This window comes from Haliotis rubra, unplaced genomic scaffold (assembly GCF_003918875.1).
Source record: "Haliotis rubra isolate DU_JTF1 unplaced genomic scaffold, ASM391887v1 Scf540, whole genome shotgun sequence".
In the NCBI taxonomy this organism is placed as follows: domain Eukaryota; kingdom Metazoa; phylum Mollusca; class Gastropoda; order Lepetellida; family Haliotidae; genus Haliotis; species Haliotis rubra.
In genome coordinates this window covers 447,167-472,401 of record NW_025767236.1, presented here as the reverse complement: position 1 = coordinate 472,401, position 25,235 = coordinate 447,167, and the positions used below count along the sequence as shown (strand labels likewise).

At 41.0% G+C, this 25,235-nt stretch overlaps 1 protein-coding gene across 2 annotated transcripts in view; it reads left to right on the top strand.

Annotated features, from left to right (window-relative positions):
- The window catches only part of LOC124253451 (annexin A11-like), a 61,244-nt gene extending 36,295 nt beyond the window's left edge, over positions 1-24,949 (top strand). The window contains exons 1-9 of one of the 2 annotated variants that reach the window (XM_046687225.1): positions 16,518-16,607; positions 17,146-17,221; positions 19,536-19,630; positions 19,959-20,072; positions 20,557-20,647; positions 20,951-21,099; positions 22,094-22,271; positions 23,618-23,730; positions 24,445-24,949. In XM_046687225.1, the coding sequence (XP_046543181.1) occupies positions 16,590-16,607; positions 17,146-17,221; positions 19,536-19,630; positions 19,959-20,072; positions 20,557-20,647; positions 20,951-21,099; positions 22,094-22,271; positions 23,618-23,730; positions 24,445-24,570 (960 nt within the window). In that variant the 5' untranslated portion in view covers positions 16,518-16,589 and the 3' untranslated portion in view covers positions 24,571-24,949. Of the gene's footprint in view, positions 1-16,517; positions 16,608-17,145; positions 17,222-19,535; positions 19,631-19,958; positions 20,073-20,556; positions 20,648-20,950; positions 21,100-22,093; positions 22,272-23,617; positions 23,731-24,444 lie in introns of those variants that run through there. The other variant, XM_046687224.1, reaches the window with a different exon arrangement.
- The last annotated feature ends 286 nt before the right edge of the window (positions 24,950-25,235 follow it).

The following is a 25,235-nucleotide window of genomic DNA, read 5'->3' as shown; positions in this document are numbered from 1 at the left end:
AGAGAATAGCAGATAGTTGTAGCGTAACTTGATGGAATGGCTCTAAAACAGTTATCATAGAATCTGTTTACGTCGATCAATGATCACAGATGATCAGCAATAAGAAAAGGTAGACATTGAACTCTCCTGCTAAACTCTGCTTCGTGCCAAAACGAGGTTTGAAATCCACGTGACCCGTAGTCGAAAGGAATTGTAAGTTTCGTAGACGGAATGAAGGTTGCAAGTTTTGAATTCCGAAACGATCCATATACGAACTCCGCTTATAACGAACCCCGGTTATAACGAACTCCGCTTATAACGAACCCCGGTTATAACGAACTCCGCTTATACCGAACCCCGGTTATAACGTACCCCTGTTACAACGAACTTCTGATGTACGAAACCTAATGTACGAACTCTGGGGATAACGTATTCCGGTATTTTTTGTTTTTCTGAATATTTGCTCCCAAGGCTCCCCGCTCTTTGAAATTCCTACATGAAAAACAGATAAGATTTTTTCAGGAAGATTGGGGCGATGTTATTTTCAGCATCCCGGAAACCAAACGCAGTAGTGCCTACCGTAAATCACTGAATAAACAGCTCATGGCTTTTAGTTTCCAGGAGATGCCGTCCGGAGCGTCTCATAAACCGCGTTAACATAGGGATCAAGTAGTTGACTTTCAAAGTGAACTCGTGATTTAGTGGGTTATCTGTAATCGATTACTTCCATCGGAAGTGGGAAATAATTAAAACCCGTTAAAACTCACGCGGACATGACATTTACGGTATTTCATCCTGAAATCTTGACCCCGATGTGCTCACAAAGCATGTAAACTGACGGCGTGCACCTAAAACACAATCAATGGCAAAATTTTTTAATTTTTGTTTACTCACCCAAAGCTTTATTCCTGGACATGACAGGAACGCGTTTAACAGGGCACATCGTGACAGGTTGGTCGGGTCGATGATTGAAGAATAACAATATAACTCTAAATCCCAAGCGAAATAAACACTACAATTTTCGGAGTCAGAATCAATAATATTTCATTCACGCAACCTGAGAGTGAATTGATTCGGATTACACGCTTAGCTCACCTCAGCTTTCATGTATGTTGAGCGTTGTCGGATGTTTCCCGCTTCCCTATGCTATACAGGCCTGATGCAAAAGTGAGTGAGTGGGTTCGGTGTAATGCTGCTGAGAAACAATACTTCGATGGTATCACTCCTTAAAGCTGCATTTGGAGGGAGCGGAAGGCTGGTGGTTTGAGGGACTCACTGAAGGTTGACTCAAGAAGAGATATCGAATCGCGCTTTATGGCCCAGTGGATGAAGTGTATGCTGGTCACACCGAAGACCTGGGTTCCATTCCCCTTTTGGGTTGAATGTGTGGAGGTCATCCCCAGAAGCCCCTGATTTGGTTGTAATGTTGCACACATTTCAGCTGTATGACGACAGTCTCTAAATAACCGGGCCTGAACCAGACAATCCAGTGATTGACATCACGAGCAACGAACTGTACGATGGCATAAGGTACTCGTCAGTCGAATATACGTACTTGACGTGGTGATCGGATGTGTGGTGTTTTACATCGTATCTACATTGGGTACCACCTTTCTTCAAATCAAGTGAGTGAGTGAGTTTAGTTTTACGCCGCACTCAGCAATATTCCAGCTATATGGCGATGGTCTGTAAATAATCGAGTCTGGACCAGACAATCCAGTGATCAACAGCATGAGCATCGATCTGTGCATTTGGGAACCGATTACATTGGTCAACCAAGTCGGCGAGCCTGACCACCCGATCCCGTTAGTCGCCTCTTACGACAAGCAAGTCGCCTTTTGTGGCAAGCATGGGTTGCTGAAGACGTATTCTACCCCGGATCTTCACGGGTCTCTTCAAATGAACACTCCGAGAGAAGATTCTGTAAATAACCGAGTCTGGCCCAGACACCGAGTGATTGACATCATGATCAACGATATACGATTCCATGATATTCATCAACCCAATCTGCGAGATTGACCTCCCCATCCCGTTTGTCTCCTCTAACGACAAGCAAGAGTTGTTGAAAATCATGTCTGACCAGAATCTTCTCTCGGAGTGTTGATTTGAAGAAAGTGGTACCCAATGCAGCTAGGTGGCTAAATAACTGACTGTGACTGTTGCCAGGTAACGTACATAACGCCAAGAGTACCGTTTACTTACTAATTTGGGTTTCATGGCAAACAGGACGATCAATTGTACAACGGTGATCAGGACATTTTAACTCCATGACAATTACTTTTGGACAATTACTTCTGAACAATTTCTTTTGGATAACTACTCCTAGACAATTACATCTGGACAATTTGATTTAGACAATTATCACTGGACAATTTGTTTTGGACTATTACGTCTGAAACATTACTGCTGGACAGTTACCTTGCGACAATTACGTCACGACAATAAAGTCAGCAATTATTTTGAGACAACAGTGACTTCTGAACAATTACGTGTTAACAATTAATTCCTGGACAATTACTTCACGACTAATTCATCTACAATTCATCTTTTTGTGAAATAAATATTCCTGGAAATTCTGACAAGCCGAAGGTTTTCAGGTTTAAAGTCATTTTCGAGATAATCGGGTCTCACTATATACGACGAATATGTTGGTGACTGATATTTGACAAAAGACAATTACAGTGTGAGGGTCATTTGACGACAACCTTTGACGAAAGCCGCTGTCATTCCATATTTACCAAAGACCCTGTATGGGTGAGTGAGTTTAGTTTTACGCCGCACTCGGCAATATCCCAGTTATATGGCGGTGGTCTGTAAATAATCGAGTCTGGACCAGACAGTCCAGTGATCAACAGCATGAATATCGACCTGGGGCTCCTTTCACGAAGCAACCTTTACTAAGGTTAACCTTAACTCCCAGTCTTTAACATTGCACTAAGGTTACCTTAGTGACTTACGATCACCTTAGTGCTTCGTGAAAGGAGCCCCTGCGCAATTGGGAACCGATGACATGTGTCAACCAAGCCAGCGAGCCTGACCACCCGATCCCGTTAGTCGCCTCTTACGACAAACATGGGTTACTGAAGACTAATTGTAACCCGGATCTTCACGGGTGACACCGTATATGGAACGTTGGTGTAGAACTGAGCCACTTCTGTAGGTTCCTCTAGGTAGTCGATGGCAAACGTGAACACATGTGACAGTGATTGTACCACGCACTGTTAGTAATTAGCTGCTTTAATATAGATTACTCATTTCCGCCTAATTGGATTGATAATACGACTTATTATGCTGTTGTACGTGTGGTGTTAATGTCCCATACCGCCGGGACCCCGTACCATAACGAGGCTGCACGTCTGGATAATTGAAGTTTGCGTGTAAACTTCTTCGTGGTTCCCCGACATGATTTTCTGGGCCGCGATGAACGATGTATCCTGGCCGGGACCGTAATGCGTCAATGCCCGAGTTGTAACTTAACAAACACTCATCAATGTCGGCATAATTATCACGAGATGATATCGCGAGAAACGACGTGAAATTGTAAGGCAGGGGCTCTTTTCATCTTCTTCCAATACCCGGCTGATATCAACGATAATTCTCTTCTGTTCTTGGCAGTTAAGGTGTCCCTAGGTGATTTTGTTTCAGTGTCAGGTTAACTATAAAGATGACATCTCCGTTTCATGTAATCTATTCTTTACCATTGGAAGCCAATTTATTCTCCGGTTCCCAATATTGGCAATTTTAGTCCTTGAAAAATGATTAAAAGGTGTTTTGTAAAATTTGAATGTTTGAATTTTGATGGGTTTCTAAACTGTTTGTGAGGTATTTGAAACATGTATAGTAGGTATGTGTGAGGTATTTGAAACATGTATAGTAGGTATGTGAGAGGTATTTGAAACATGTATAGTAGATAAACATGTATAGTAGGTATGTGAGGTATTTGAAACATGTATAGAAGGTATGTGAGAGGTATTTGAAACATGTATAGTAGGTATGTGTGAGGTATTTGAAACATGTATAGGTAGGAATGTAGGGATTTGAAACATGTATAGTAGGTATGTGAGAGGTATTTGAAACATGTATAGTAGGGTATGTGAGAGAACATGTATAGAAACATGTATATTTGAGAACATGTATAGTAGGTATGTGTGAGGTATTTGAAACATGTATAGTAGGTATGTGTGAGAGGTATTTGAAACATGTATAGTAGGTATGTGTGAGGTATTTGAAACATGTATAGTAGGTATGTGTGAGGTATTTGAAACATGTATAGTAGGTATGTGTGAGAGGTATTTGAAACATGTATAGTGGGTATGTGAGAGGTATTTGAAACATGTATAGTAGGTATGTGTGGGGTATTTGAAACATGTATATGTGTGAGGTATTTGAAACATGTATAGTAGGTATGTGAGGGTATTTGTGTATGTGAGGAGGTGTTTGAAACATGTATAGTAGGTATGTGAGGAGGTATTTGAAACATGTATAGTGGGTATGTGTGAGGGTATTTGAAACATAGTGTATAGTGAAACAGGTATGTGAGAGGTATTTGAAACATGTATAGTAGGGTGTGTGGGAAATTATTTGAAACATGTATAGTAGGTATGTGTGAGGTATTTGAAACATGTATAGTAGGTATGTGTGAGGTATTTGAAACATGTATAGTAGGTATGTGTGAGGGAGTTATTTGAAACATGTATAGTAGGTATGTGAGGAGGGTATTTGAACACGTATAACATGTACAGTGGGTGTGAGGTATTTGAAACAGGTATAGTAGGTATGTGGAGGTATTTGAAAACATGTATAGTAGGTATGTGTGGAGGAATTATTTGAAACATGTATAGTAGGTATGTGTGTGAGGTATTTGAAACATGTATGTATAGTAGGTATGTGAGTGAGGTATTTTGAAACATGTATAGTAGGTATGTGAGAGGTATTTGAAACATGTATAGTAGGTATGTGTGAGGTATTTGAAACATGTATAGTAGGTATGTGTGAGGTATTTGAAACATGTAGTAGTGGGTATGTGTGAGGTATTTGAAACATGTATAGTAGGTATGTGTGAGGTATTTGAAACATGTATAGTAGGTATGTGTGAGGTATTTGAAACATGTATAGTAGGTATGTGAGAGGTATTTGAAACATGTATAGTAGGTATGTGAGAGGTATTTGAAACATGTATAGTGGGTATGTGAGAGGAAACATGTATATTGTGAGGGTATTTGAAACATGTATAGTGGGTATGTGAGAGGTATTTGAAACATGTATAGTAGGTATGTGAGAGGTATTTGAAACATGTATAGTAGGTATGTGTGAGGTATTTGAAACATGTATAGTAGGTATGTGTGAGGTATTTGAAACATGTATAGTAGGTGTGTGTGTGAGGTATTTGAAACATGTATAGTAGGTAAACATGTATGTGTGAGGAGAAAGGTGGTGACCATCATTGTCCCCTGTTGACGTAGGGTGTTCACTCATCTCGCCTGGGACCTAGGTTCGATAACCGGCATGTGTGAAGCGTACTTCTAGCGTTCTCCACAGTGATATCGCTACAATTCTCCTACAGTGGTTCGAAACAATACCAACACATATCTCCAACGTGCAAGACGCTGACATGTGTCCAGGGGAGATATGTATCCACACTGGATCGTACAATTGTTTAAACTTAGTGTTGTACAAAGTCTCCGTTGTCATGTAATCATGATGCCAGGAGTACTCACAAATAATGCGCACTTTCGGAACACCATGGAAGAGGTAACAAATATACCTCGGATACTTGCAATCCAGGGGCGACCTCTTGCTGGATATCATTACATACGGTATTTGAAGCCACAAGCCCCGATCTAAGGCCCTTACCATTTCAAAGTGCCCCCGAAGATGTATGAAAACAACATAATACCGGAATATCAAATCACGATACCCAACGCTGAAACGTAAAACAGACATTCTGCTGCCGTAGAAATTATTTTGCTTTGCGCCTAATACGGACGCTTGCGCGAGGTACTTCGTTTCACCAAAATACCATTTCTAACAGACACTTGCAATATAAAAAACCAATTGTATAAGCCAAAGATGGCAATGGCTACGTGTAATGTGAGCGCTTACTGGAGCAGAGAGCTCAAGCAGTCAGACTGGGAAATATAACATTTTTTCTTTGTGATATTTATGTTCTCATTTACAGGCGTGTTTGAAGCCTTGTGGTTGCAAGATAATGATCTCAAACTAACGACATTAACCGCCTGTACCAATGTCGGCGGTACCTTTAGGGAAGTTAATATTGCATCCGTTTTAACGGTGGTTAATCCCTACATGGAGGCAGTGTGTGGAGTCTGCCAGCTGCAGTGTGTGGAGTTTATTCCCGCTTGTACAGTAATTGGCCACGTCTATTAGCTTCATTGTAACGTCATGCATATTTCATAGCAAGCTTTGATGTCTATTGCCAAGGAGCTGGCTTCAGTTCTAAATCAGAATAAAGACAAACGTATTATCAGCCGAGGGACCCAGCAATTTATGTTCCCAGCGCTGAGGTGGTCCACGCCGTCACACAGTTAGTGCACGGAGCAGGTGCTATGTTGACTGAAGGCATTGCGCTTAGCTGTACATGTGCGAAAACCCATTTCTTGCAGAACATGATTTCTTTTTAAAATTCATTATCCACGCAGTCGCTGTTCCTATTAACTGTTGTGAGGCAATCAACAGACTGGGCAACGTGACTGGACGTATTTGCCTGTTCTCGAGCTTTCCAAACAGTCGACGTCAATTATTAAGTCAGTGAGTGAATTTGGTTTTACGCCACTTTCAGCAATATTTCAGCAATATCACGGCGGGGAACACCAGAAATGGGCTACACACACTGTACTCATTTTGGGAATCGAACCCGGGTCTTCGGCGTGACGAGCGACGGCTTTAACCACAATTCTACCCCACCGCCCCGTCAGTTGTTAAGTTCTAGTAACTTACATCAGTGATTTAGGAGGACGACTGGTAGGCCGGGGGTTAATGTGTTTGCTCAATATGAATACAGTCTTGGGTCGAAGCCCATCTTGTTGTTACTGACATCAGGTGGCCCTGTGTTGGAATGCAAGTGAAGTCACTGAGTGGAGTTGTGTTCGGTCAATGACCTAGGGTCGTGTGTTCGATTCCGGGTTTAGTTTATGTTGTTCTTCTCGGTCATTACTAAACCCGTTATCGTGATATTCTTCTCATTTGGTGAAACTCGTCACTTTCTTTCTACAGTAACCTGATACTATTCAAGGCGGCATTAAATCATGTTAACTCATCACCGTTTGTGCACCGCCGTTAGTCATCTATAACCCGGTTCGTTGTCCCAACTTTACGGAGTTACCTCCCCATTTGAAGTCATACTGCTGGCCATAAGCTAGTATCGCTGATGTTCCCCGGCGATGTTCCTAAAGTCACGTAGGGCGATGGATAGCCAAGTATAGTTAAAGCGTCGGCTTGTCCCACCTCGGACACAGGTTCGATACAATGTGTGTATATGTTGGAACATTGCCAAAAGAGGCGTCTCCTACAGTGCAACTCCGGGCCTGCCTCCCACGTCATGTTGCCGATCATGAGATCGGACTGTTCAACGCGGAGTTGAACATAAGTCACTCACTCATTCAACGTCGTTCCACTGTGCGTCGACAAAATCAGACTGCAGTCTGTAGCAAGTCTTGATTCAGCATGAGAATGATGAAAGACATACATCAGTCTAACAGGGGAATTCACTGGCTGTTTCTGAAGACAAGACGACTCTGTTACGTGGATTTATCGAGGTGGCTGTTACTTCTCCGTGATTAACTACATCACGAAACGAAACATCATTGGACAATGTAAGGGAGCAATATACACTAAAAGCATATATGGCATAATTGTCTGCTTCAACGGAAGTCATCGGGGAGAAAACTAGACTGGCAGTAGTCTCCATTTCCAAAATAAAACTGGAAAAATCTTAGGTATATTTTCAATCTAGTCACCGGAGCGTTCCAAATTTATTAAAACACCAATTAAAAACGACATTTCGATTTTATGTATATTGTCCCTGTGTGTATCTGTATTTTAGATATTTTTAATAATATAAAAGAGTCTGACCACAGCCTAGGAGAACCATTGATGTAATGTTATTTCGCATCACTGCCTTTTGATGGAGTCCATTTCATAATATCCCCTTTGGTGTAATTGTCACGTAATGTTTGTGTATAGAAAAGTGTATTCTTAGCTTTTCAGATGGTCCCCTGATTCTCATCAAATCACGTGATCGTAACCCTAATGGGCGATTGCGGAGTCTGAGCGAGGAAGGGATCGATTGGAGGGCCATTGTGGGTCGTCATGATAGATGGGGGGTAGATGAGAGTCGACGTCCGCATCTCTCCCTAAACTCGGGGGTTCCCATAAACTACAGATCAGTCAGCCTGCGCTAATTTGTACTAAATGGCTGTGATAGTTCAGAAGTCACGTTTGAAACGGTTTAGCGGCAGATCTAGATGTATACCTATGTATACGGTGAAAGATTACAATGTTTCAGTGTATGATCAGACAGTCCCCGGGAGAGGTAAGTTAATGTGGTGTTACTTTAACATGGTTGAAGTTGGCTGACGTTGCATGTAACACGAATGCAACAAGGGATTGCGAGACGCATGTAATAGCAGACACGAGAATCACGAACCGAACGAGACTATACGGGATTTGGATTGACTTAGGGCACCTCTTCGGCACAAACGATTAAGATGGAAGCGAGAGTTGGCAAGACTTAGGTAGATTAAAGGGTTTACGTGCAAAGGAAGTCGATAATGAAATGGACGCCTGATTGATAAATAGCCACATGGGTTAAAACGACCAGACCAATTATGATATTGTTTGTATTGTCAATTGAAACAGACCTGTCACACATCGGAGACATCCGCTAATCAAACCTACCAGCGACTGACGGAGTTCAATCTCCATAAAACAGACCCTGCACTCAAAGGGATTTCCTACTTCAGACACACGTGCACGAAAATGAAGTTCCTAGATTGCTAGACGAAGTGTCACTGAAATAGACATTCTTCATGGAGATTTACCCACTGGCCATGTAAAACGGTGAACTCGTGACGTTCACAGTGCCAGCATGTAGACGACAGAAGGTGGTTTAAGAGCGCCGGTTTTATTTTCGTGTTTTTCAAGTTTGTGTTACTCGTCTACGGGCCGGTCCTATTTTTACTGCTGATTCCACTAAAGGTGTATTCCAGTTCCCCCAACCTCGATTATCCAGCAAACCGAAACATGGCTCTCATATAAACCAATTCAGACAATGACCTACTTTTCAGCCGATCCGAATTTTCTCGTGTGAAAGTGAAAAGAGACATTGCAAACAACTATGGTTACACTGAATTCCAAGTCCTTGTTTCCTAAGAAAATGGTATTTACAATTGAATTTTAATTTGAAAGTTATAAAAAATCGTATTTCTATATTTTATGTCGAGGTTTAGGCAGCATGTCGTTAACTAAGACGTCACAGACTGCCCCTGTTTAAAGAGGTCATACAATGATTCACAATTCATCCGGCTCACTGGTTACACCTGTTATGTGTTCTTTGCGCTTATTAAGTGTATTTTTTTTAAACGTACAATGTGATTGACATAATATAAAGTCCGTACCAGACCGCCAAAATTTTCTAGCGGCCGAGACTCGTTTTGAGGTTTCCACAATTTCCAGATTTCCGTTTGTCTCAGCATGCTGTCCGACAGAGCACGCTGCACGACGTGTTTGCAAGGATTAGAAAGAGCGTAGTGTTGCAATATACAAGTGATTAGATGTATCAAATAATACTGATTAATATTTATATATCCAGTTGAATGAGTTGGTCTCAAATTCTGGACTGGTTATTGTACTAAGTTGCGCAATAGGACGGAACCCAGTCAGCAGGAAACGAGACTTCTGTGTAATCAATGTTTTGACTTGTCCATGTCCCTATTTTAGATATGCAGAATGGAAAATGATATTGATAACCGGGTGTAATTCCAGTGGTTTGAGTGAATTTGGTCTTACGCCTCTTTTAGCAGTATTCCAGCAATATCACGGCTGTCCCCACACCAGAAATGGGCCGCAGGTTTGAGGAGCTAGAAATAGACTGGGGTGGCACATAAACGTTACGTCGTAAATATGATCTCGTTTTCTTTGGAACCACACTCTGATAAATGGAGGAATATGCTCACATCATTGAGTGAAATAATATTCATATTATTTTTTTAACCTACTCTGCAAGAACTTTACACACTAGCCCTGGCATCGCATTTGGATGAACTATACAATGGATGTGAAGCACCTGCGCAAGCGATCTTACGGCTCTTGATATCTACTTTAAAGACTTTTTTAAACAACTGCTTAATCAGTCCACTAACTCACATTCTGAAATTTCCATGAACTTATTACATGGATCACGAGTGAAACTATTTGCCTTGACCTTGACTGTAAATGGGACCAGAGTCCCCCTTTAATTTGACCTTGTTCAGCAGGTGTCTGCTCAGGTGTCCACTGAAGGCATGACGTGTTAAGCAAGTCTGTCTAATCGTTTTATTGTCCTCAAGGCGCTTCTCTCCTCGAGTTACTCATTTATTTGAGTCTGAGAGGTGTTTTGGAACGGGTCGGAGTTAACAAATTAACAGTGAATTCTTAACTCACACTAAACAGTGGCTAACTGATAGCGGAATAAGCCGAGTGGTCCCGAATGCTTGGTAATTCGAATACAAAGTGGAGCGTTTCATGTAGTCTGTCTCACAGTCCCTGAACCGCATATTTTCCCTTCTGTCCAGCCCTTTCTGCAGTGGTAAAGCTCTTAATAATGCAAGTCCAGATTCTTAAGGTTGAATATTCCTTATCACTTCGGGCCATTTTCATTATAAAACATTTGTTGTTTTGTTTGTTTGTTTGTTTGTTTCTATCAAAATTATACATAATCAGAGACTAAGCGTTAGTCTAAGTTACATACTGACGTATCCAGTGTGGCAAACAGGCAACGGCTGCCACCTCAATATTTAAGAAAAGTCGATCTTTTAAAATACCGGCAGGACAATCAACTTGGCGGACTGAGTGAAGACGAGGAGAGGAAATGGGTTCTTAACACGCCTACTTACAGGGAGCATTAATGTGCAGGTTCGTGTTGCTGGATCCGGGATGAGAAGCCCGCGCTGCATCTAATGACGGCCGAATAGGGCAGGGCTAGTCTTTAATATTGGTAGTTTCCGAAACATTTATTTGTCGGGAGCCATCAGAGCAGAGACAGCTCCATTAGCGGAGACACATAACTAATGATAAGACGAACGAAAGAACGATAAATAGAACGATAAATAGGTAGATAACGATAAATAGGTAGATAACGATAAATATAACGATAAATAGGTAGATAACGATTAATAGGCAGATAACGATAAATAGGTAGATAACGATAAATATAACGATAAATAGATAGATAACGATAAATATAACGATAAATAGGTAGATAACGATAAATAGGTAGATAATTAAGAAATACACTTCGCTCTACCACCATGTATAGTGTAATAAAACACACTTTTGCCCTGAACTATTATAGTTAAAGCACGAGGACGCTTTCGTCCGAGTGCTTTAACGTTATAATAGTTCAGGGCGAAAGTGTGTTTTATTACACTATACATGGGGTAGAAACGAAGTGTATTTCTTTCTAAGATGCCAAATTTAATACTTTCTAAAGATAATTACGATTAATTTAAGGCAGAAAACAAACGACGGTGTCGGTGACCTAAATTAAGAATCCTCGCACAGGGCTAACTGGCGCGCTGTTCTATTGATGTGTCTGCCCCCTACGTTAAGACGAACGTTACCAGAAAAAAACAAATGATAACAGTTTGATGACGGTTTACTTTCGGATTAAATATCTTCTCTGAATTATTTTAATTACAACTGTAATTAACGTAAACCATATGGGCAATATGAACGTTGCATTTCTACTACCAGCGTAAGTTTAGATCAGTACATCCAGAGGAAGTTGAGTAGTCAAGCGACATTCCACAATTGCATTGTGGGAATGTAAACATTACGAACGTTACCGTGTCGCTGAAAACTTGTGAGTCGAAATGACACATTTTAACCGTCGTAAAACATAAACGTAATGTTTCCACCAGTGATGTTAGCTGCGTGAAGCAACAGCAACCAAGAAACTGGATGCAACGGTGTAGTTTACTGTAGGAGGCCGTACGAGGCGATGACAACTGACATGCATCGTGACGTCGCTTACATTGTGACGTAATGTAAAATGGTTCGATTACGAGGGGGCACACTAGAATGGCGCAGTGACGGGATAACGTCATTCAATTGTTACGTCATCAAAAACTGTAACCTTTATACCTTTATTTAGGAGATAAACCTACTGTGTGGGAAAATCAGGGTATATAACGAAATTATAATAGCTCTAAATTTCATTTAAAACCGAACGCGTAGCGTGAGGTTTTAAATGAACAATTTAGAGCTATTATAATTTCGTTATATACCTCTGATTTTCCAACACAGTAGGTTTATCTCCATTCTACCATGACAATTTTATGAACAATTTCAGGTGGAGCTCTTTCTTTGGTTACGAGTCAATACGTGAAGCGGCCTCGCATTCCAATCTCAAGTGGTATCGCCCGAAACGGGGTGTTTGGTGGCAAACCGTCAATGACTAACAAACTCCAGATTCAGTAATAACAAATCACGTTTTGTTTTTTCAATGCATCAATCACCAATCATTAACTGATAAGTTGGAAAACATATATCAAATAAGTTTCAAAAGCTTGGTTCACATTTGAAAATTCCACCGTAGACCCTTTCCCCACCAGAATAGTGGCAGCAACCTCATGGCCTTGACCTTTTCTCGAAGTCATTGTTTACATTTGGAAAGATGCGACAGGAGAGCCACTGACAGTTTGCGCAAGGTTAACCTGATTGTATGACTGAGATAGTCTTTGATATCTAATTACTGGTACTGGTACAAAATTTAAGAGTAGGGGCGCTTTTGCTGTAACGAGAAGTCCGTGTTGTACCGAATTTAGATACTGTTGAATTTTGCGCCCTGTCAACTTGACGATTTCACGCACCTCTACGTCTGCGTGCGACAGCTGTGGTGACTCTTACACACTCATGTGTGTACTTTGTGCTCAAATTCGATTCTACGGATATTATTTTCTACATTTTGGAAAGTGTTTTGTGACCTAGTGGCTTCAAAGTGTAGTGAATTCAAATTGAATCGGATTGGCTGGCATGTTCGCGAGTCTGTTGACAAAGAGCCAGATTTGTGGTGATATTTCCGAAAGGATGGATCAGGACACGAGGGTGTACCTCTGGCATAAACACGGTAAGGTAATTAATTATACTTTAATAGACTACTTTAGATCAAGCAGTGTAATGGATAAGAGGGATCATGACTAAGCTAAATAACTTTTCAACGATATTATACATTTAGAAAAAAATATGTTGGGCTAAACAGAACGGTTTGCAGATTCTGTAGATCTAATTGTGTTTTACTACCGCTAAATTTGAAACAGTACAAATTTCAAAATATCATTTTGTTTGAATTGATAACCCAACTGTTTATTTATGTGGACGGAAGGCATTAGAATCTAAAATTTCTTCGGCGTTCGATGTTAATGCATCCTCCGTTACCGGATCAAGATCAGTGGCGATATCGTTGACGAAAGCTGATAATAAATTTAACACGGAAATTTTGTAGCAGTCTATTGCTGGATCTATTCTGACATAACATAGAATCAACGTAAACATATTTGTTTTTGCTGAATTTTTATTCGGAAAGCAGACGATGTTTTGATCTTGTTCGACTGAATATTTGTTTCCATGCTTTCGAAGTACTTTTGTATGTATAAACACCTATTGCTGTGATTTACGCAAGTAGTGAGTCGAGCCCGTCATCGCTAAATCCATCTTTAAAGACATATGTGTAATTTCCGACAGTAAAATCGCCGTAATTTATCGATGCATCGGTAGGTTGTTCGGTGTCCGCCATGTTAGTGGGCAGACAAAAATAGTGCATTACCGTAAACCATGTATGATTGCGCACGGAAAACAGAGACCTGTATAACGTGATTATATACCTCTGAATGACTTTAATTAACCAATCACAATCCAGTGTTTACTGAAGTCATGGTAGAATGTCTGATAATGTTTTTTTTCGATTGTTCTAACCGCTAGGCATCTTAGAACGAAATGTTAGATCATGAAACAAGATTTATGACGTCATTATGGAGCGTGACGTCACCTGCTGTGACGTCATTTGACAACAGAACTGATAATAGCCCGTAGTTGAGGAATCAGCGGGCCGCTCATTCCTGTAACTTGAAGGCTGTTCCATCATAATTCCGTCCATTTTATCTATAATACTATGATCAATTCATCATTGTCAGATTTAGTCTGTGTGCACATAATAAACGTGTGTAGTTTGAAAAGGGACTACTTTTTCTGGCGATGGTGTAAGTTCAAGGAGTGATATGTTTAACCTTTGACCTAGAGGAACTTTGACCTGGTTTAAATAATGAATTTCTTTCACGAAAAAACAGCGTAAAACGAGTTGAATTAGAATGGGGATAACTGTACTGTGTGTGACGGATTGGGGACGTATACCGGTGGTTATATAGCCGCAAATTTAACGTTATATCGGCTCCGCTTGCGCGTCGCCGATATAACTAAATTTGCGGCTATATAACCACCGGTATACGTGCCCAATTCGTCAAACACAGTACAGTTATCCCCTAAATATAACGATAAATAGGTAGATAACGATAAATAGGTAGATAACGATAAATATAACGATAAATAGGTAGATAACGATAAATAGGTAGATAACGATAAATAGAACGATAGATATGTAGGTAATGCGATAAATAGAACTAGACAGAACGATAAATAGGTAGATAGAACGATAGGTAGAATGATAGCTTCACTGAACCTACAAAAATATTTCATCAGAATTCGGGAGAGCTACAGAGCCTTGTGGTTGTACTTTCATCAATAGCATGATGTTAATCATGGGTAAGAGTTCCTTACGTACCCCCCACCTAATTTTTAACTATAAACTATAGACTAAACTATAGTGTTTCCAGACCAACCCTGTGATTTTTTTGCAATTTATGTCCGAAAAATAAAAAAAGTTGTTTAACAAACTGTCATTAAAATTTGGCACAGTTCACTAGTTGTTACGAGGGAGGGGTGCAAAGAGAGGAACAGCCAGGGGTGCGAGAAAGGATGGAGACAGCACAGCACAGGTAAATGATTCAATGACTTTGTAGGCCCTTGTGCACGTGCTACGCGTAAACCTGGCTGTTCATCTCTTTGCAGTCCTTCTTCGTAACAAATAGTGAACTGTGTCAAATTTTGATGATAGTTTGTTAAACAACTTTTTTATTTTTAGGACATAAATTCTGCAAAAAAAATCACAGAGTTGGTCTGATGTTTTGATTATGATCAGTGTTTCATTGAGTATTATATGTTTAGTAGTGTTCGAGTTAGATGGCAATTCATCGGTCCGATTTTGAGTCAAACGGACTATACCAACTCAAAGACCACCAATCTTAGCTGGTTGTAACTGAAGTTTGTCATATAAAACAAAATACAGCTATTGGCCAGGGAAAACCGCAGTTCGTTATATCCCTGAGTTCTTTATATCCCTGAGTTCGTTATATCCCTGAGTTCGTTATATCCCTGAGTTCGTTATATCCCTGAGTTCGTTATGTGAGTTCGTTATATCCCTGAGTTCGTTATGTGAGTTCGTTATATCCCTGAGTTCGTTATATCCCTGAGTTCGTTATGTGACTTCGTTATATCCCTGAGTTCGTTACATCCCTGAGTTCGTTATGTGAGTTCGTTATATCCCTGAGTTCGTTATATCCCTGAGTTCGTTATGTGAGTTCGTTATATCCCTGAGTTCGTTATGTGAGTTCGTTATATCCCCTGAGTTCACTTTAAGCGTGTTCTCTAATAACGTAGTTAACTGAATGAAATATAATTTGTCGTCGGTATTTTCGTGGAGAACAGCCATCTCAGAAACGTATGCATATTATGTCAATATTTAACAGCAAGCTTAAAATGAACAATGCTCACTGCACTGAATACGCACGTCAAAATGACAAAATTGTGAAATGTTTTCTGGCACACCCTAAACGACGCACACCTGACCTGAATAAGGCACGGTTTATTCGTGAAATAAGGTGCGCTGTGAACATCCAAGGGGAATAACTCATATCGAGAAACATTTGCGGATATGTCGCGATAAATATTTCAGTCGGGTGATATCGTCCCCTCGTTGCCCCGTGCAGAAAGGCCAACACAACCAAACATTATGCAGGGTATTTTGCAGATAAGCAGGAAGTAGCAGATTTGTTAGAAGTTGACAGGATCTCGATGACAACAATGACGCGAGTAAGAAAGCTCGAGCAGTGTCGAAATCTCGTGACGTCTGTCGCGCACTCGTTGCGTATAAATGAATGTGTGACGTCACGAATCTATTTCTGTCTAAAAGGTATATAAATAGATGCGAGTATATATAAGGCAAACTTATTTCAGGATTGGTAACATTTTTGACGGAGACCTAGACCAGATCAAATTATACCATGACCTGCACACTTAAGGTACTGTATGATGGGGGATAGCACGTTGTAGTTGCACGGTGTGTGTGCGTGTGCGTGTGTATGTGTGTGTGCGTGTGAGTGTGTGAGAGAGAGAGAGAGGTATTTACAGTTTTCTCTTGAACATATAATTAGGGGGATACTCCCAGCCCAGCCAATGTAGTAATATGGAGTATATGTTTAAACTTGGTCTTTATGGCTGCAACAATGCCGATGCGCCGTGAAATTTTAACTAATATGGAAAATCAAACTTGAATCGAAATTAATAAAGACACATCCTTTAATACAAGTTGATGCTCTGTGTTGTTTCATTTACACCTATTTGTTTTCTTTGCTGGTGAATATGCCTTTTACCCTCGGGTGATCGCTTCCTCTGACTTTAAGAGTAATGTTTTACGCTCCGTACACACCAACGAATATGAATTCTTTCGTTTACCTAAAATAACAACTTATTCAATTTTGTTTCACACGTTTAGCACAAAATGCATGATCATTTTTTATTCCATTTTCCATATTTATCAAGAACTTTCTTCTTTTTCAGCCAACCGTTTTCGCCACGGAGCCCTTCAACCCCGAGCAGGCAGCGGATGCTATGAGGAAAGCCATGAAGGGTCTGGGTAGGTTGTTGAAATTAATTTAGTAATTTTGTAGTCATCAGCATTTTCATAATTCTCTTGGGTGAGCTGTTGGCAACAGTCGGAGACTCCTCGGGTCTAGTCTACAGGAGTCCCATCTGTACTAGACATTGGGTTGGTGAAATGTTATCGGTGGCGTGGCTCTGTTAGTCCATCCCACTGTAACACGTTATATTTGGGATTACACTTTCTCAGGAAAGTACAGATATCATATTGTTTGGTTGTGTTCTATCCAGGATTCGAACCCACACTCTCAGATTCATTCACCTAATCGCCAGCACACAAAGTCAGCTGGCTAACCCACTGACTCACTTCCACAAACATACAGAAGTCTGACAAATGACAGTCAAATTACCACACCTCTGACCAGTGTATGTTGTCACGGCACCCATGGCCGAAAGGTGAAAGGTGTCAGATGTAACTTATGTTATGTTTGGGATGACACTTTCCTAGAGAGGTACAGACCCTAGTAGAGCCCCATCCGGGATTCGACCCTACAGTCTCAGAGTCAGGCACCTTATGGCCGGTACAGCGATTGTATATTTTGCATATTCAAGACATTTATTGGGGGATATTATGAGTTCGCATGTTTAAAAGTAAAAACTCGATACTGATTTCTGATCATGAAGATCCGGGTTAGCATTAGTCTTCAGTAACCCATACACATTCTAGACTAAAGTCGCTGCGGTACGATGTTATCAATTTTGAAATTTCCAATGTAAAGACGATGTACATTTCATCTGAAACCGGACACTGACGGACATTCATCCGAAACCACAGTACGCTTATCACAGCCCCAGTCAATAATACTGAACAGGAATGTCGAAAGCTTATCGTCAACACTGACTAAATTCTGAGCAGAAATATGATTTTGCACAAAAATTTATCCTGAATATTTTGTTATTGCATCGGAACACTTGATAAGGGAGTAAACGCGAACTATTTCACGGCGCTTCAAACACTTGTAATGACATGCATATTACTAAGTTACCTGAGTGAACGATGGCGCCTTCAGCTATACAGGGTATGTACACGTAATACGACCTGGTGGGTGCTTATCGATACACCTTAATTACTGCTCCATATCACGTGCTACAAGAATAGTCCGGAGTTTCGGGGTGTTATTGTCTTCGACACGGAAAAGGAGAAGGATTCGCCTAATTGACCCAGCTTAAAAGTCTGACTGTTTTCCGTTCGAAGGTGTTACTAATTCCGTCATCCTACCCCGACGGAACTGAAAGATACGTCATATCAATCCAGTGCCAGTTATATTCACACAGATCCCTATTGTGATTCCAGGTTAGAACAGTCCCTCAACACCGAGGTCTGGTTGCAATTACAGTCAACTCTCGTTAATCCGACACTTGTGGTTGCAGAGAAATATGTCGGATTAACGGAAATGTGGGATTAATGAAAATGTGGGATTAATGTATTTGTGTGAAAATATCAATGTTTACTTAATGTCATGATCGTCATACTGTTGCATGCATATCAGAAATGGTAGATCTAGTTATCTTCATCGTACGTTTTTTACAATGTATTTACAATAATCAGTAGCTAGATTGGTGTGTCGGAGTCGGAATGCGAGAATGTCGGATTAACGAGAGTAATTATCACTGTTTTAAATGGTTCCCTAATTTTTTGTCGGATTAACGTGATTGTCGGATTAATGAGTGTCGGATTAACGAGAGCTGACTGTACTCGATTATTTACATACCTCCGTCATATAGATGGCGGTTATGTTAAACAACAAACAGCAGTCGTAATTATGAGGAGACATTGTGAGTGAGTGAGTGAGTGAGTATGGTTTTACGCCGCTTTTAGCAATATTCCAGCAATATCACGGCGGGGGACACCAGAAATGGGCTTCACACATTGTACCCATGTGGGGAATCGAACCCGGGTCTTCGGCGTGACGAGCGAACGCTTTAACCACTAGGCTGTCCCACCGCCCCAGGAGACATTGTGAATCGAATGACTTGGCTTGGTTGATGGTGTCATCGTACCACGGCGGCGTATCCCCGTTGCTCATAATGTCGATCACAGTTTTGTCTCATCCGGATTTGCCGTCATGTACTTGGAATAGAGCGGCGTTGAAGCACATAGAAAAAAAATGATCCAAATTACATAACTGACATTCAAAACCAGCTGAATGTAAAGATGATCTTGTTTCTTGGTTTCTTTAACTCCACACTCAGCAGTATTCCAGCTATATGACGGCGGGTCAGACAATCCAGTGATTGACATCATGAGCATCGATCTAGACAAGTCCTGAATTGCAATCATTTGTTGCCAGGTACGGACGAAGGAACCATCATAAACATAATGATGACCCACGACAACAGACAGAGGCGGGAAATTGAGAAAACGTTCAAAACCATGTTTGGAAAGGTAACCTATTACCTTGCTTGCCCGGTAGCCCTAGTGAAATTCATGCAAGTGAAACCTAATGTTTAATTTGTCAGGGGAAGTAACTCTTTATCCTTGTCTTCTTTTTCTGTACTGCGGCAGTAAAAGTTCCAATCCGTCATCGAGAAACACGACCACATAAAATACAAGAATAGAACTTGTTGCCTTAACATTCTAAATGTTCTGAATCAGATATATTCGAAGAAAATAGACATAGGCCTCTCCTTGAAGCTTTTACAGGACCAATATTCTGTCCCCAGCAATAATCCCCACCCAAGTATGAAATACATGTATGTTATATGACTCCTAGGATTTAAAAGCAGAGCTGAAGTCGGAACTGAGCGGCAGGTTTGAGGATGTGACTCTGGCACTGTTGGAAGCCCCCAGGACATTCGACGCCAAGGAACTCAAAGGGGCAATAAAGGTATGCTTATCTCCAGGGAACTGGGTCGGTACTGGGTTGCATCCCTTACTAGGGCTAGGATATGCTATCTTCGGTTAAATCCGATGTTCGTTACGATTTGTATTCTGTATTTGTGTGAACCATGTCACGTTGCCTCGTTGATGTAACTTGAAAACTATTTAAGGCTGTGTTAAGTCAAACATGCCCACAATGTTAAGATGGAAAGTCTGATTATAACAAAATTATACATCGGTGTTGAACCCATTCACTATGGTCACTTTTTCTTGTTTCATGGAGTTTCTGTTTGGAAAGCAAATGCAGTATATAGCTAAGACAAATTGCTTTGGTAAAACGAACCAAATAGTTTTTAGATCATAAAAACTAGATTTGCAAGTGGAGACGTCGAATACAATGATATCATAATGATATCATATAGTCCACGAGTCCTTACTTTGTTTGTATATATAAGTGTATGCTGTGACCTGTCTATATTTCCTCTCTTTAGGGAGCCGGTACTGACGAGACAACGCTGATTGAGATTCTGTGCTGCCGAACTAACAAGGAGATCGAGGAAATCAAGGCGGAGTATAAACGATGTAAGGTTTTTTTCATATACTCAGACTGGAGCACACGGTACCCTATGTGCCTTGAGTGGTATCGGGGTTCGAATCCTATGTTCTTGGTTTGCCTGCACCATGCGATGCTGTCTTGCGTGACGATTCATGTCAAAATTGATCACTCGTAATCCATGCCTGTCTTTAGGGTTTGTCTGTTAGAAACCCAGGAGGATATAAAAAAAAATGAATCCAACTCCAGTCCAGAATGATTTGGCAACTCTAATTAGCCCGAGCTTATGTGGGAAGAGTATGTCTTTACAACATCCAGCGTGTGTGTTTCAGTGTATCAAAAGGACCTTGAGAAGGACATCCAATCAGATACAAGCGGTCACTTCAAACGCTTTCTGACGTCACAAGTAACAGCCAATCGATGTAGCTCTACGGAAGTGAACCCTAGCGACGCCCTTATCGATGCCCAGGAACTAGTCAAGGTGACACCAAATACTAGTAATTCATGTATTAACGCTTTTATCACGCAATACGTCTTGCATCCGTGAAGATGCGGTTTAGAATTGCAACCAGTGATTGTCGTAAGAGGGGTGGTCAGACTTGCTGGTTTGGTTGACACACGTCGTCGTATCCCAACTGCGTAGATCGATGCTCATGATGTTAATCACTGGATCGTCTGGTCCAGACTCGATTATGTACAGACCGCCGACATATAGCTAGAATATTGTCGAGTGTAGCTTTAACAAACAAGCAAACAACATATCCTGTACAATTATTCTAAGTCATTATATTGCCATACCGTATTTCCTCAACTCATCGTCGTATGTAGATTATACACCGGGTATCTACTATACGCCGGGTATTTCATGCCTGGATTTCCCGCCATTATTACCGTGACCTTTCCGTTAAACCACGGGGATGGAGTTTGTCCAACAAAAATGTGTGTCTGGGCGTTTAATCGAGGAAATATGGAAACGTGGTATGGTAGTCCTAAAGCTGTCACAATGCGTTTTGAGTAAACCCACTTAATGGTACCAGGATCCAATTATCAGGTGTTCGAGTCTATTCCACCCTGAGTATTATCCGTGTTCATACGCATGTTAGTAGATTTTACAAAGGTGGTAAACTTTCGGGACAGTCAACACATGCGGCCAGATAACACAAAGACACATTGACTCTTTGTGCAAATACTCGGAGTGAACTTCTAAAAATGTTCACTGGTTTTTGTTTAGTTATTGGATCTTGTAAATGATTTAAGTAATGTCTCGGATAAACAGAACATTTTTGTGTGTATTCGGAACACAGGGATGAGCACAAAATTCTTTCTCTATACTATTTATATATTTCATGAATGAAAAGGGGAGCTTAAAACCTACATGAAACATAACACATTCTCTAGCTCACTAACTCACCTTAACACATTAACTCACGCTCTAACCACTGAAACTCACTAACTCCCTGTATTCCTACTGGCAGGCCGGCGTGAAGAAGTTGGGGACTGACGAGTCTGTATTTAACCGCATCTTGAGCCTGAGAAGCTACAACCAGCTGAAGGAGGTGTTCAAGGCTTACCAGATGGCCTGTGGGGAGGACATAGAGACCTCCATCAAGAAGGAGACCAGCGGGCACCTGGAGCAGTCCTACCTCTCTGTCGGTCAGTGACTCTGTGAATATATATATCCCAGTTGGTCAGTGAATATATATATCCCAGTTGGTCAGTGACTCTGTGAATATATATACCCCAGTTGGTCAGTGACTATATATATCCCAGTTGGTCAGTGACTCTGTGAATATATATACCCCAGTTAGTCAGTGACTATCCTTAGACCTCTCAGTCGGTCAGTGAATGTCTCTGTCGGTCAGTGACTCTGTGAATATATATATCCCAGTTGGTCAGTGACTATCCTTAGACCTCTCAGTCGGTCAGTGACTCCCTGTAGATCCATCACCGTGTCGGTCAGTGACTCTGTGAATATATATATCCCAGTTGGTCAGTGACTTTCTGTAGACCTCTCAGTCGGTTAGTGAATGTCTCTGTCGGTCAGTGACTCTGTGAATATATATATCCCAGTTGGTCAGTGACTATCCTTAGACCTCTCAGTCGGTCAGTGAATGTCTCTGTCGGTCAGTGACTCTGTGAATATATATACCCCAGTTGGTCAGTGACTATCCTTAGACCTTTCAGTCGGTCAGTGACTCCCTGTAGATCCATCACCGTGTCGATCAGTGACTCTTTGTGTTGATGCATGTTACTTACAACCGTTCTCATGTTATACGTTTTCATCATTTCTTATGATTTTATTACCACCGAAACGTATCGGGCTACAATGTTGATCTTTGTAGTGGAGTACTTTGGCTCGTTTTGAGCAAAACCTCACGAACATGTATGTAGCAGATTTCCACTCCGTTCATGCCTGTGGCTGTTTAAGTACAATGGACCCGTGAAGATCCGGGGTAGAATAGGTCTTCAGCAACCCATGTGCTTGCCATAAAAGGCGACTATGCTTGTCGTAAAAGGCGACTAACGGGATCGGGTAGTCAGTTTCGATGACTTGGTTGACACATGTCATCGGTTCCCAATTGCGCAGATCGATGCTCATGCTGTTGATCACTGGATTGTCTTGTCCAGACTCGATTATTTACAGACCGCCGCCATAGAGCTGGGATATTGTTGAGTGCGGCGTAAAACTAAACTCACTCACTCACTTTAAGTACAATGAGTTTTACCTTGACTTTCCTTCATTTTGTAAGTGAGTGAGTTTGGTTTTACGCCGCTTTTAGCAATATTTTCCAGCACTATCACGGCGGGGACACCAGAAATGGGCTTCGCACATTGTACCATGTGGAGAATCGAACCCGGGTCTTTGGCGTGACGAGCCAACGCTTTAACCACTAGGCTACCCCACCGCCCCATTTTGTAAGTGAAGATGCGGAAACACTTTAATTGTAATGAATAGGGTATGTGGTAAATGAGTTGACATTGAGTTGTCTCCCTTGCAGTGAAGCTGGTTCGGAACACGCCTGCCTTCTACGCTGAGCTGCTGTACAGGAGTATGAAGGGCGCCGGGACAAAGGACAAACACCTCATCAGACTTGTGGTGTCCCGCTGCGAGGTGGGCTTTTACCCATACGTGGACATTATCTGAAGAACACTCATATATTGCCGGCTTCTAATTGGAAGTATTGCCCTCAGTAAACCCAGCATCAAGTTTTGCCTTTGTTCGGAGCAAAATAACCTAAACCCAATATGATTTTTAAAAATTCACCCAGTCAGGTAACATTGTTTTTCTCGTTGAAAAATCAAGACGGGGATGGATTACCGGTGAAAGTTCTACCCGTTTCTAACATTTTTGGTTAGATGGTTCCTATATGCAGCTATTAACGAAAACGGCTTTGGTTACCTTTCCAAACATATTATTTAACTTTGATATTGAAAAATGAATATAATCAACTAATATTTACATTGTTTTCAACATTTTGGCGTTGATGGAAGTGTAGTCGTATTAGTAGCAATCGTATTGCGATTTGCAGTATGACGTCATTCGAGTCTTATTGTGACGTACTGTCATGAAGACGTTTTGACTAGAAACAGCATCACAGCTGAAGATGGCGGTCGTTATTTAATAGTTGTGGTTTTCCAGAATGGCTATCATTATCAGTGTCTGTTTGTACAGACGAGCTCTAAATGGTTAACAAAAATATTGAATAATAATTTACGGGTGTAATTCTGGTTAAAGAAGAATATTTGATGAAGGTGGAATGAAATTAACTATCCTTATTGTAATCGGTTTGACCGTTGGAAATGACCTAATCCCTCTTTATTTCAGATCGATATGGGATTGATAAAGGAAGAATTTGAGCGTAACTATGGTAAAACGTTGGCTAGCTTCATCAAAGGGGACACAAGTGGCGATTACAAGAAGATTCTTCTGGGTCTCATCGGAGAAGCGTGATGACGTCATCATACAGTGTACGTCATAAAGCACATGACGTCATTTCATCATACCACGACACAATTAATCCCACAAGTTCAACCTCTTGGATGAGTTTGTAGTCATTTGTCATACCTAACGAGCAGTCATCATTAGTGAAAGTGAACAGTTTGTGAAAATGGAACCATTTGTTTGGAAGTCTTGGAAGTATATGCAATATTGTTACTATGGAATCATTACTACACGTTACTCGTTGTTATACAGAATCGCTTTGTGTATATAACATTTACGTAGCCACGATTTCGTTGAAGACACAGGTATTTTCCACTGGTATTGTGTATCATCATCAATGCCCATTGTATGTTATCTGTGTTCTATAAAGATAATTATCATGGACCTATTCGCCCCGTTCTGAGTTTTCCTCGGAGAGCACGGCCCTAAGTGGTCGTCCGTTGTTCGTTTACTGATTCAACATCGGCGATATACACGCAAACTCACCATGTGCTTGTGCGCCGTCTCAAAATCACCCCGTTTGTCTTGTTACATAAGAACATGTGTCAGTATTCACGGCTATCTTTTACAGTTTAGCGACAGGGGTCTCACGCAGTTTGAGTTCAAAATGTTCAATGTTGGTTTGCGCCAAACTCAGAAAAGAAATTTTGATTGGCTGTTAGTTTTAGGTAATA